At 49.0% G+C, this 11,552-nt stretch overlaps 1 protein-coding gene across 6 annotated transcripts in view; it reads right to left on the bottom strand.

Annotated features, from left to right (window-relative positions):
* The window catches only part of Itsn1 (intersectin 1), a 184,505-nt gene that overhangs the window by 42,410 nt on the left and 130,543 nt on the right, over window positions 1-11,552 (bottom strand). For 4 of the 6 annotated variants that reach the window (XM_029544799.1, XM_021209493.2, XM_029544801.1 and 1 more), the window contains 3 exons: window positions 9,874-9,995; window positions 5,104-5,221; window positions 3,399-3,590 (listed from right to left, as the gene is read on the bottom strand). In XM_029544799.1, the coding sequence (XP_029400659.1) occupies window positions 3,399-3,590; window positions 5,104-5,221; window positions 9,874-9,995 (432 nt within the window). Of the gene's footprint in view, window positions 1-1,546; window positions 3,019-3,398; window positions 3,591-5,103; window positions 5,222-9,873; window positions 9,996-11,552 lie in introns of those variants that run through there. The other 2 variants (XM_029544802.1, XM_021209494.1) reach the window with 1 other exon arrangement.

Genomic DNA, 11,552 nt, shown 5'->3' with positions numbered 1-11,552 from the left:
AGCATCTTTAAAATCTGAGGGACGGATGCTCTACTGTTTAATCCAACTTTGAAAGTAGAGAACATAGATAACCAAGAGGGTTTGAAAAACAAGCAGTTGTGGGAGACTTCCCACAGACACAGGAGATAAGCTTACAGAACCAGTGCATCTCTTCGGCAGTAGTTATCAGCAGGGCAACCTCAGCAGCCATGCATGGAGTCCACCTGGGCCAGGATAACCATGTGACCTTTAGCCACAGTGGCCAGCAGGGTGAGGCCAGACTTTCTAAGCTCTGCACTGGCTACATGGAAATGGACTACACTGCCGTGTGAACTGTGCTGTGCCTTGTAGGACCCTCATCCCGGGCCTCTACCCACAGGATGCGGGTAGTGGACTTCTGCCTGAAACACACAGGGTCAAATGTATTCTCCGCAGGCCACACAAACTGAAGAGATGTGAGGGAAATCGGTGCCAGCTCCCACACCCAGAAGGAAGGCTGGAGGAGCCCTGAGAGGGTTGAGAGTGAGGAGCGCCATCACCCACCTTGACAACTGCATCCCACGGCCAAGCTCAACTATGGAGAAGGAGCACTGCCTTAGGGAGTGAGGCGGTCCCAGGGAGATGGGGCCTGTAGTCTTGATCACTGTTCCAGGAGGGGTGGGGGTGAGGGAACAGGAGGGGCCGTCCCTTCCTTCCTCCCTCCAGGGTCTTTTCTGTTCTGACATCTAGGTCCACCTCACCTGGCTCCTTGTTGATCCCTCAGGTCTCCACTTCAGTATTTTTTCCCCTGTACCCTCTGTGGGGGTTTCTATCTTTGCCCCGCAGCACGACCCCCAACCCTCAGCCCCCCCAGTGTTGGATGGCTCAAGCTGCCGTTCACACACTTCTGCATGGCACACACACACACACACACACACACACACACACACACACACACACAGAGTGTATGCTTATATGAACATTGTCTTCACCTGTCCATTCCTTAGAACCCAGCAGGACACTCAACGCATGGTCGATTTATCACCCCCTTCCCAAAAACTATCTGCAGACTTGGTAAAATCGCAATGAAGGGCAGAGAAGGTCCAGTAAGTGAGGTTCAAGGACAGCATTAGTCATGTGTCCTTCATGGATAACTGTGTCATGTATAGGCCAGTTTGTCTCTATAAAGGTCACAAGTGTGTGCCTAGCTGATGTGATCCCACACAATAGGGTAAGATGCAAGTCTGCCTTTATCAAGTATATTTTGGCATCTACTAGTTCCTTATTATGACATGATTTTTGGATCAATGTTTTGTGCTCTAAGCCAAACCACACACTTGTCAATGTGTCAACAACACAAATTCTAAGTTCAATGAGAGTTGACAGTTAAGCTGGCCAGTAGACTTCCATGCTTGGCAATCAGTATTACTAAGGAGCCACTGTGTACACATGGATGGGGAGGTCCCTCTCAGGGGTTATGTCTGTATTCACACTTGACATGCAGGCAGGCCAGTGGCTAACATCTGTCTGTGTGGTGCCCCTCAGCACTGCAAGATTCCAACAGCAAGAACACAGAGACGTTTCCATCTAACTTTTATATGAAGAATTTAATTATCTATACACATAACTAATCCAAAAGGTTGTATTACAATTGTTAAAGCTGCAAGTTTATATATTTATATATTTTACATTCATATCCATGAAAACACTGAAGCCCGAGTAGACAAGGGGGTGGGGGCTGCCTGTCCTCAGCACCGTGACACAATGTCAGCACGACTTCTCCCCAGGAGCAGCCTGGAGGGACGCCATGTCACACTCACTACTAGGACAGCTGGTAGGCTTCCCCAACCCTTTTTCTGTGCTGTCAGCAGTGGGCACCTTTTCTTTTTCTTTTTCTTACTGAGAGCTTCCAACTAATACCTAAGGACAAACATGGCTTCAGCTACAGCACAGTTAACACGCACATGAACCAGGAGCGCCATTTCATAGTAATCTGTAGCAACTCCACAGTCTAGTTAAAAACTGTAAACACCAGAAATTAATTGCAGGGAGACTTCTATACATTCTTTCTTGTCAAGAAGATTACTTGTTCAAGATATTCCATGAAAAGCAACTGGAATAAAACTTCACATAACAGACACTAAAATGGTGGGTACTGATGATCGTAACCACCTGGGCAGTGGCGTCTTACTGGTTTATGGTGTGAAGAACGCCAGATTGAAAACTCAAAACAAAACACCGGCACAACTAGATTAGATACATCTGAGACCAAATGGAAACACGGGTGCTTCCTCGGGTGGCTACAAGGTCACTGTGCAAAGTAAAATGAACGCAGTAGAAGAGAGCACTGTACACGGTGGTGGGTTTGCCATGGGAGGAAGAGCTACTTCTTCAGTACAGATGGTACATGCGCAGCAGGTACACGTGATGGTCACAGACAAGCATAACCCCTTCCATAGTCAGGCTCAGTCTACATACACATCTTCAAAACAGGTACACCCAGCTCCTCTGTGCTCTATGGCAGGCAACAGCCCCAAACTACACAATGTGGTTGGGAACACTGGACAAACGGCAAAGGTACATCAAGTCTCAGGTTTACGGACGCCCGGGGCAGCGTTTTAATAGTCCATGCAGCATTCCTTGATAGTGGATGTTTTTGTAAAACCAAAATAGCAAAGAAGTAATTGATTGATTTTTATTAAAAGGCTAAAATACACATTTAAAAATAATCTTAAAACTATTGAAAGCGCCCGTGTGAAGGCGGGGCCATCAGTCTGAGTGACTAGGAAAGCCCCGAAAGGACCCACCACCCTGTGCAGTTCTGCAATTTGCTTCTGCCTCTGCACGCAGTGACTCAGACATTTCGATCACATGCAACTAAGGTCAAATGAGGTAAACTGCTCTGCAGTGAGTTCTTCTACTCAGAAGGCAGTAGGTGATCATGCTGCAAGTCACATGATCAAGGCTGCATCTCCCATCATCCCTCTGGGCAGTGATATGGGATAGTGGGTCTCTTTGAGGACTTTCAAGCCTGAGGGGGGGATGGACAACATATGATTCCTAGAAAAAGGAGGAAAACAACACATAAGCAAAACAAAACAATGAGCAAAACCCAAGCTAGGAAAATGAGTCAGGCATGTACACAGCATGGTGCCAAAATGATTCAGGGGAAAAAAAAAACAGGAAAAGAAAAAGAAGAAGGGAGGGAAGGAGGGGAGGGGAAGGAGGGGGAACATGCTACAGAAAGAATGAAAATTTAAAACAAAACCAAAAACCCCACAAGATAGTTTTGCATCACAGAAGGTCTTCAAAGAGACTGTTGCAAATGCAGCAGCGGTCTGCGTTCAGTTCTGCAGACCAAGCTTGGCAGGGGCAGGGCAATGCTGCACGTCTTAGGGAGGAACCAGAGAGGAGAGGAAGCGGGCCGCCAGGGTACTTACATTGCTGGCTGGGGTCCATGTCTGTGGTCAGCTTCACATAATTGGATGGGAAGAGCCCGACCTGCCCACTGACTTCTCCTTTCCACCAGTCCGGGTCCTCCTTGTTGAGGACGTTGATGACCTGGCCTTTGCTGAAGGCCAGCTCGTCATCGTTCTGGGCGGTGTAATCATACATCCCAATCACCTGGCACACTGCAAAGACAGGCTGGTGAGCACCTGACCACCCAGGGGGTGGGGGTGGGGGACATGGGCAGGAGCTACTGTCAGTCACACACACTCTTTTCCCTTCAGAACGGGGAAGAATGAGATGGATGGGGGACCCGAAGGGACTTCCCGTGGTGTGGGCAATAGAGGAACATGAAGGACTGAATTATAAGACGATAGCAATATTTTTACACAGTCTTAAATGTTGTAACATCTCCCCCGTCCCGGTACTTGTCAGAAAATCACAGGCTCCTCACCCAGAACACACCAGGACTCAGAGTGCTGACTCTGAAGATCTGGCTGTACCACCCAGTTCCCACTGCATAGTGCGGACAGGCAGGGGCCACAGCACTTGACTGTCTTTAGTTTAATTTCTTTTTGTGATATAGAAGATTGAGCCCAGGGCGGAATGCACACTACACAAGTGTGCTCTAGCACTGAACTTGCAGCCCTGAACCTGACCTTTCTACAGATGGTAGGCAGCTGTCGCCTGATCTTCTCACACTTCTGCCTCAGGGAAAAGTTAAGCCAGGCTGTAAGAGGTGACTCTGCAGTCCTCCTGTCTCAGAGATGACTACACTCAATTTTCCTTTTCTCCTTTTCTTTCAACTGCACAATGGGTTGACCCACCCTTACTGCCTGGAGTCTTATCATTGTTTACCAACCTGTATGCAGCTTCGAGGTTCTCAAATTCTCCAGCTAAGGGAATAGACTCACTTCTGCACATGGCTCGGGGCTTCCACCATCGTGAGGGGCTTATGGGCTGATAGGAGAGAGCTCTGCTATACCTCCCCAGCCTACACAAGGCCTCAGCTCATGCAAAGAGGACCAGCTGGGGATCAGAGGTTGGTCACATTCATAGGTCCTGACGTTTCTTACAGGGACAGCAAGTTTAAAGCTGGTTTCACAGGGACACACAACACACATCCAATCACACAATGATGGTGGAACAAAAGCTTCATGTTCTCCACAGATATCACCAAGTACAGAGGCCTAAAGAGCTAAACCAGAAATCTGCTCCTACCGTGAGCCAGTGGAACAGCTAACTCTCTGCCTTAGGTGAGAAAGCAGGCAAGCCAGGCGATGGCAGCCTCTGCCTTTGCCCACCCTCAGGAAAAAACAGAGCATCCTGCCTGCTCAGTGAGCCTCTCTGTCCCCAGCAAATGACACAGAGGAGCGATTTCCATCTCTTCTATTATGATCAGCAGACCCCCATGGCCCCAGCTCTTGACCTACCGAGACCTCAGCAGTTTATTTTTGAGACCCTTTCTGTTGCCTAACCCAACAGTCCAAATCCCAGTATAAATAGCTAGAAGGGAAGTCTAGAGAGAAACTGGGCTTTAATGCCACAGCCTTTCCAACTGCTCCAGCAGAGTCCAACGAGGGCTCTGGTGCTCGGCAAAGAGAGGCCACAGACAGCAAGCACACGTGCATGTGTGAAAACAACGCAAGACTTTAGAGGAGAACCAGAGCATGAGCAGAGGGGCCGCGAGCGCCTTACCTGCTGGCTGCACTGCGGTCTTGGGTAGCTCAGTTGGGGTGATTTTGCTTGTCCCGGGGCTTAGAAGTTTGACATAATTTGCTGGGAACCACCCTATCTGGCGCTTTTTCCCTCGAGCCTATGAAGAAAATAATAATGTTTTATAAACATCAAAGCCCATCTTTCTTACACAGTTTGCGTTATAGCAGGGCACTGTGTACTGCTCACACAGAGCAGAGAGACAAAGGACATAACTGTCACAGAAATCGCATGCCCCGGTTCCGTTCCAAGCACGGCAGCCATTGGTCTGCAGAGCCTGGGATGCTTCCAAAGGCTGGACTCTATCTCACACATTCAGCATACCCTGTGGTGTGGCTAAGACGGAAAACTAGGGGCTGGAGAGATGGCTCAGGGTTCAGAGCTCTGGCTCTTCCAGAAGACCCAATTTCAATTCCCAGCCCCTAAAGGCAGCTGACAATGGTCTGTAATCCAGTTCTGGGGACTACATCTGATGCTGCCTTCTGGCTTCGATAGGCTCCAGGCCCACAAATGTTGCAGATATACATTCAGGCAACACCCATATACTTAACATTACAATTATTTTTTTAAAAGATAGAAAACCCGTTAGCATTCTGCTGCCACACTCAGGTGATGCTGACGCTCTGGTTAATGCCAGAGGGCTCACTAAGAGCTAGGCACCTCAGGTGTCTTCCTCTTGGACAGCTCTAAAGGCAACAGTATTGCTACTCAGACTTAGAGATGGCTAAACCGACCCTGAAAGGTTACGCGGCAGTCCCAAGGGTACAGACTGGCTGATGTTGAGCTAAGACTCACTGCCATGCCTGAGCTCTGTGTGATGTCAGACAATGCCCAGCGTCTACAGAATGCAGACGCTAACTGGATGCTCACAGACGGCAGCAGGACCTTCACAATGTCTGAGCACTGGCCACACTTTCTACTGCTGTCCTCATTCCTTTATTTTGATCTGATTTGACCCAAGATACTGGGCACTTTTTTTTTTCCTTCCGATACTGAGCACTTTTATCATATCAGAAAAGTTATAAGACATGGAGCCTATGGTGAAGACAGAGACTATCCTTGTCTATTCATACTTCGGGGAGAAAAAGACTACCACATGAATGCACACTTTCACTCATGCACTCACACACGCACCCCTCTCTGGAAGAAAGCTCTGATAAAAGCATCCATCAGGGCTTAAGACTCAGCTGAGTGGCTGAGAGCCCCGTCTGCTCTTTGAGGACCCGAGTTCAGTTCCCAGCATCCCCAAGTCTAACCCTCAGCACTAACCCTGTCTGCAACTTTGGTTCAAGAGGATCAGGTACTTTCAGGAAACCAAGCACGCGCATGGTGCATAGACATGCATGTAGGCAGAATAGCCATACACATAAAATAAAAATTAAAAATAAATAAATAGATTTTTAAAGTAACTTATTTACGTTGGGTCAAGAATTAGAGGAAGGCTTTTTGCTTAACTTAAATCACATGACCTACTCGCCAAGTAAATAAATAGAACCGAATACCATAAGCCACACCACACCTCTACCCATCGAGTTCTCAAAGAGAACTCTGGGTTACTTCTAGACACAGCTCAGCTTTTGGTTGTCCAGACAGGAGTCACGGCCTTGGCTCAGGGATTGCCAGCCACTGCATTGTGAATTTGCCAGTAACTATTGCCTTTGCTGGTGCCCTGCTACATGGCTCCCAGCAACACTTCTCCCTCACCTCTGCTGCTTTACAAGGGCAGATCACAGACCGCGTTCCCATGCTGAGATTCTCCATACAGGGCCATATGCTGGGCATATGTGAGGTCTGAGATGTTCCACACTGTTCTCAGGTAATGTGTCAGGAGTGCGAGGGTTAACATACAAGCTTCTTTAAGGATCGGGGCCAATCACTTAATGTAGAAACAAACATTCGTAGTAAGTCTGCGTCACACCATCAACACTGACTAGGAAGCAGCTAGTGGTGTGAACATGCGGCCAACCCTGAGTTCAGAGGAAAGTGCAGAGCTACAGGCTGCAAGGGCCCCACAGGCCTTTGGGAGAAGTGACATGTAGCTAACCCGAGGAGCTGAAGGTCAGTGGGAAGGAGTGTCATGACCCACGGCGCGAAGGCCCAAGGCCCAGGGGGGGTGGCTGTCTCAGACAATCTTCCAAGTGAGGCTGGGCCAGACATGTTGCTGTAAGAGACATGGTTGGGGGGGGGGGGAACCTCACAGGCATGACAAAGAAAGACAGTGGGAGTCTTGACAATACTCTGGACAGCAGCGGGGCACATAGACCAGGGGACGAGCACCAGGGCACAAATGCACAGATGGTTGGCTGGACTGAGTAGCTGTCTCCATATCCATCATGGCCACATTCCAAAGCAGGGCAGGAGGCAGGACTGGCGACACAACTCTGCAACCCTACCATCGAGGCTGGAGGATTCCCAGGAGAGTCCTCCCTCCCCGGATGACACAGGAAGACCCACAAAGGGAAGGGAAGGCCTTTAATCCCAGATGTTTGTGACTTTGAGGCCAACCCAGCCTACACATGTGAGGTCCAGGCCAACCAAGGCCATGTCTTAAAAAAAAAAAAAAAAAAAAAAGAAAAGAAAAGAAGAGAAAAGAAAAGAAGAGAAGAGAAAAGAAACGAAACACTATAGGTTCCTAGTGCTCACACATACAGAGCAGAATGAATTTTGGGGACTCAGGACTGGATTGCTTCTGGCCAGCGCCTCTGGACAGGGTTCTGCTGCTCCAGATAGCTCTGCCCCCTGCCTAAGCTGATCGTCAGTTACACCGCACGCTGCGGCTCTTCTTTGGGCCAAGAGCATGTCTTTCCTCATGTGTCCAGCATGGGTCTTCCCTCCTCACTTGGGATAGGCCTGACACAGCCTGGAGCAGGGAGCTGTGTGCAGCAGGGAGCCGCAGCCAGCAATTCTTCCTGCCTGAGCAGTCGCTGTCAGCTCTAACCACCCTGTTCTCTGCACTCCATGGTCACACCCACCCTCCGTCTTAGACTTATCTGTCTCTCACACCACCCCTCTCAGAGCCTCAGTAGCTAATGTGATAGGCAGGCTACAGGCACATGATGACAGCAGTTATCATGAACTCACTCTCTAGGGTCACTGTGTTCTCACCAAGGGCTGCTATGAGTTATCAGTCCACATGCAGGGACCTCCTGTGGTATGTAGTAGCAGGCCCCAGTACTAGGGTCTAAAGGAGGAACACTGTATGTTTCTCTTGTATATAAAAGCAGACAGCTGGTGGGAAATGTAGCCCTCTGGCAGGCCACTAAGAAATGCCTATGTGGTGAGCCATGGCCCACACTTTCCTTCATGAAGAAAGGGAGGACCGTGGATGAAGCTGGCCAGGTGGAGTCTGCAGTCCCAGACTGGGAGTCACTATGTTAGGAGGAAGGTGGAGGGGAGAAAGGCGGCACTTCCTGCTCGAGAGCCAGCAGGCCAGTCTCTTATGTTCCTACGTCTGTATCTGTGTGTATGGCTGGTTCTAGGATTCCTGAAGTAACATCAGCGAGCAGATGTTACTAAGAGGCAGAGCCCTGCTACAGAGTCAACTGTAGCCACTATAGAACCAGTTTCCAAAAAAAACATCTTTTATTTAGGGGAAAAAAAAACCCCAAAAAACAAAACCCCCCAAAAAACAAACAAAAAACCCCCCCAAAACAAAAAATGAAGTTACTGAAAAATAGCACTAACGCCAACAGTGCCCAGAACACACACATGTTCTTCACATGGGTCCACCCACTGCTAACACCCAGCCCGGCCACCATCTATGTGCTCCTGACTGCCCTTCCTAACCTACCCCCATCACTTCCTCCTCCCCATCATTTGTTCCTGAAACACTTGACCACTAGGCTCTTATGTCACAGTTCTTTATTATTTACCTGTGTGTGTGTGTATATATATATATATATATATATATATATATATATATACACAAAGAGGTCAAGAGAGGTCATCAGATCCCCCAGAGCTGAAGTTACAGGCTGCTGTAAGCTGCCTGATGTGGGCACTGAAAACCTACTTCAGGTTCAATGAGCCATCTCTCCAGCCCCCTAATCATGGGTCCCAGTCTGCTGACCAAGCACGGATGCTGTGCCTTACTAAGCAGCATCCATTTTCCTCCACTGGTGATGGCCATTTTAATCACCTGACAAGGTGGTACCCTAGTTCTCAACTCCATTATCACTGACTGTATCCTTGCAAATAATAAGCGTTTCTATGGAGCCACGAAACACCATACACATGTTCTTGTCCTTACATAAAGCTCCCCTTAGAAATATCCCACGATCAGCCTAACTTGCTACCATGATGATACACACCAACTCTCTTCTGCAGCATCTTTGTGTCTGGAAGTGAGAACTAAAGGAGGTGTCACAACGGTGAATGAGTGGTGTGATTTCGGTACACACAGCAACTGAAAACAACATTGTGACCGACATAGGCTGCATGAAAGACACCTGCCATGTCAGCAAGTCCCAAACACATCCAACGAAGCGTTGCTTCCGTGTGCCAGGCCATATGCAGCCCCTACTCAGCAAATTCTGTCTCCAGCACTCCCTATCTGAGCTTGTCGGACTACTGGATACATGTTCAGCTGGTCCGCAGCTCTCAGAACTAAGCTCGTAAGACACAGGCACCCCTCATCAAGCTCAGGGTTCAGATAACGAGGGTTCTTTGTACTGTGCAGCTCAATGCTGTTCCTTGAGGCTTTGCCTGTTCATGCTTAGACAGAGAACTTTAAATGAACATAGAGACACTAACTTGCAGTTCTCCTTCCCACCATCCACCTGGGTTCTTTTTCCGGATCAGAATCAGCTGCCCAGGAGCCAGGGTGAGTTGTTCGGGACCAGTAGCAGCATAGGAAGCAATAACCTGGGCGATTTCTGAAAAACAGGATCAAATGTTGCAGCGTGCTGTCAGTGAAGAGAAGAGATCCCTAGGACACACTCTCGTTCAGGATCAGACACCAACGCCATGGGACTCTGCAGACTGGCTGCTTCCCACTCTGAACTGGGGCCCTGAATTCCTGACCCCTGCCCTGCTCTTGCTCCTCCCTGGGAGCCACAGTGCAGATGCTCTGCTTGTCTCTGCTTAGCTCAGACTTGTGCGGGCCCTCACTGTCCTGTGACTCAGCAGCTCCCTGCCATCCTGCCTGCCCCCACGTGTCCTGTCAAAGAACCTCCCACTGTTACTATGAGCCCGGATGAAGGGCCAGGACCCTGCTCCCATCTCCATAAATCTGAGGGAAGCTTCCTTCTGCCTGAATACTAATAGGAGAAATGAGATTTTCCTCAGAAACCTATAGGAACCTGCTACAGCTCACTTACACAGCTTAGGACCGTCTCCCACCAACATAGCCAAATCAACCATGCCCCCTAATCTGGAAGTGATCCATGAATTTCTGGTTTGAAACACAGAACCATGAGTTTAACTTATTTCAAGTTACAGGAGGAACGCAGTTATGAGAACTTTAGGCAAAAATAGTAATTCACCACAGAAATAAAAAAAAACGTAAATAGTTCTAGGGTTTGCCTGAATCTGAAAGATCCTACAGGAGATTCCCAGCAAGGGAATCAGCCCAACGCTCAGGCCCCCCGGGTGTGTGTGGGGTGTGGGGTGTGGAGGTGGAGGTGTAGGTAAGCAATCCAGAACTGTTCTCCACACTCACTCCCATCTCACTGAACCCAAAAGAACAGAAAGGAAGGAAGGCAAGAGAGAAGTAATGAGGTACAGAGAGATGGGAAGAAGGGGTGGGGTGGGGGCCCCACACTCCAACACTGCCTACTGTTCTGCAGAGTGAAGGGCAGAAATAAGATGCTGCTCCTTTAACCAGCCCTGTCACCCTGTCCTGAAATCTGAGGCTGGCCACCACAACAGGAAGAGGAGAAGCAGCCTGCCTGCCTGTGCTTCAGAAAGCCCAGAAAGGCAAAAAGCCCGGAGGCCGGCTTCCAGCTAGTCTGTGTCTAGCCAAGAGCTGGAGCAGAGAATCTGTGGGGAGGACGCTCCTCTGGCATGCTAAGGACAAGTTCTAGATTTCAAGTTTCTGGTTTGGAGAAAGTCCCAATTAGTGTCCTATTTGGCATCAGCTGTTTCTGCTCCTCAAAGGACCTGGCACACTAGCTGGCGATTTGTTCTAGCATTTTGAAAGGGCTCTGTGTCCCCAAACAGCTTGCGAGTTTCAAGGTAAAGCGAGGCTCATCTGAGGGCTGTAAGTGAACTATCTGGACCATCTGGAATGGCGCCTGCTCAAGTACAGACAACATCCAGCAATAGCAGAGGCCCAGCTTTGTGCTCTGACTAAAATCCCCTTTCCTGGCTATGTGAGCCTCTCAGCAGAGCAGTGCCCCTTCCAACCTATAATTTCCTAAGGTCAACCTTGGCCAGGAAGACAGGTCACACCAACCGTATCATTTCACAGCTGCCCCTTCTCTCTTTTACGC

This window comes from Mus pahari, chromosome 12 (assembly GCF_900095145.1).
Source record: "Mus pahari chromosome 12, PAHARI_EIJ_v1.1, whole genome shotgun sequence".
NCBI classification, from domain to species: domain Eukaryota; kingdom Metazoa; phylum Chordata; class Mammalia; order Rodentia; family Muridae; genus Mus; species Mus pahari.
The sequence above is the reverse complement of the archived record's forward strand: the minus strand, read 5'-3'. Positions and strand labels throughout refer to the sequence as shown.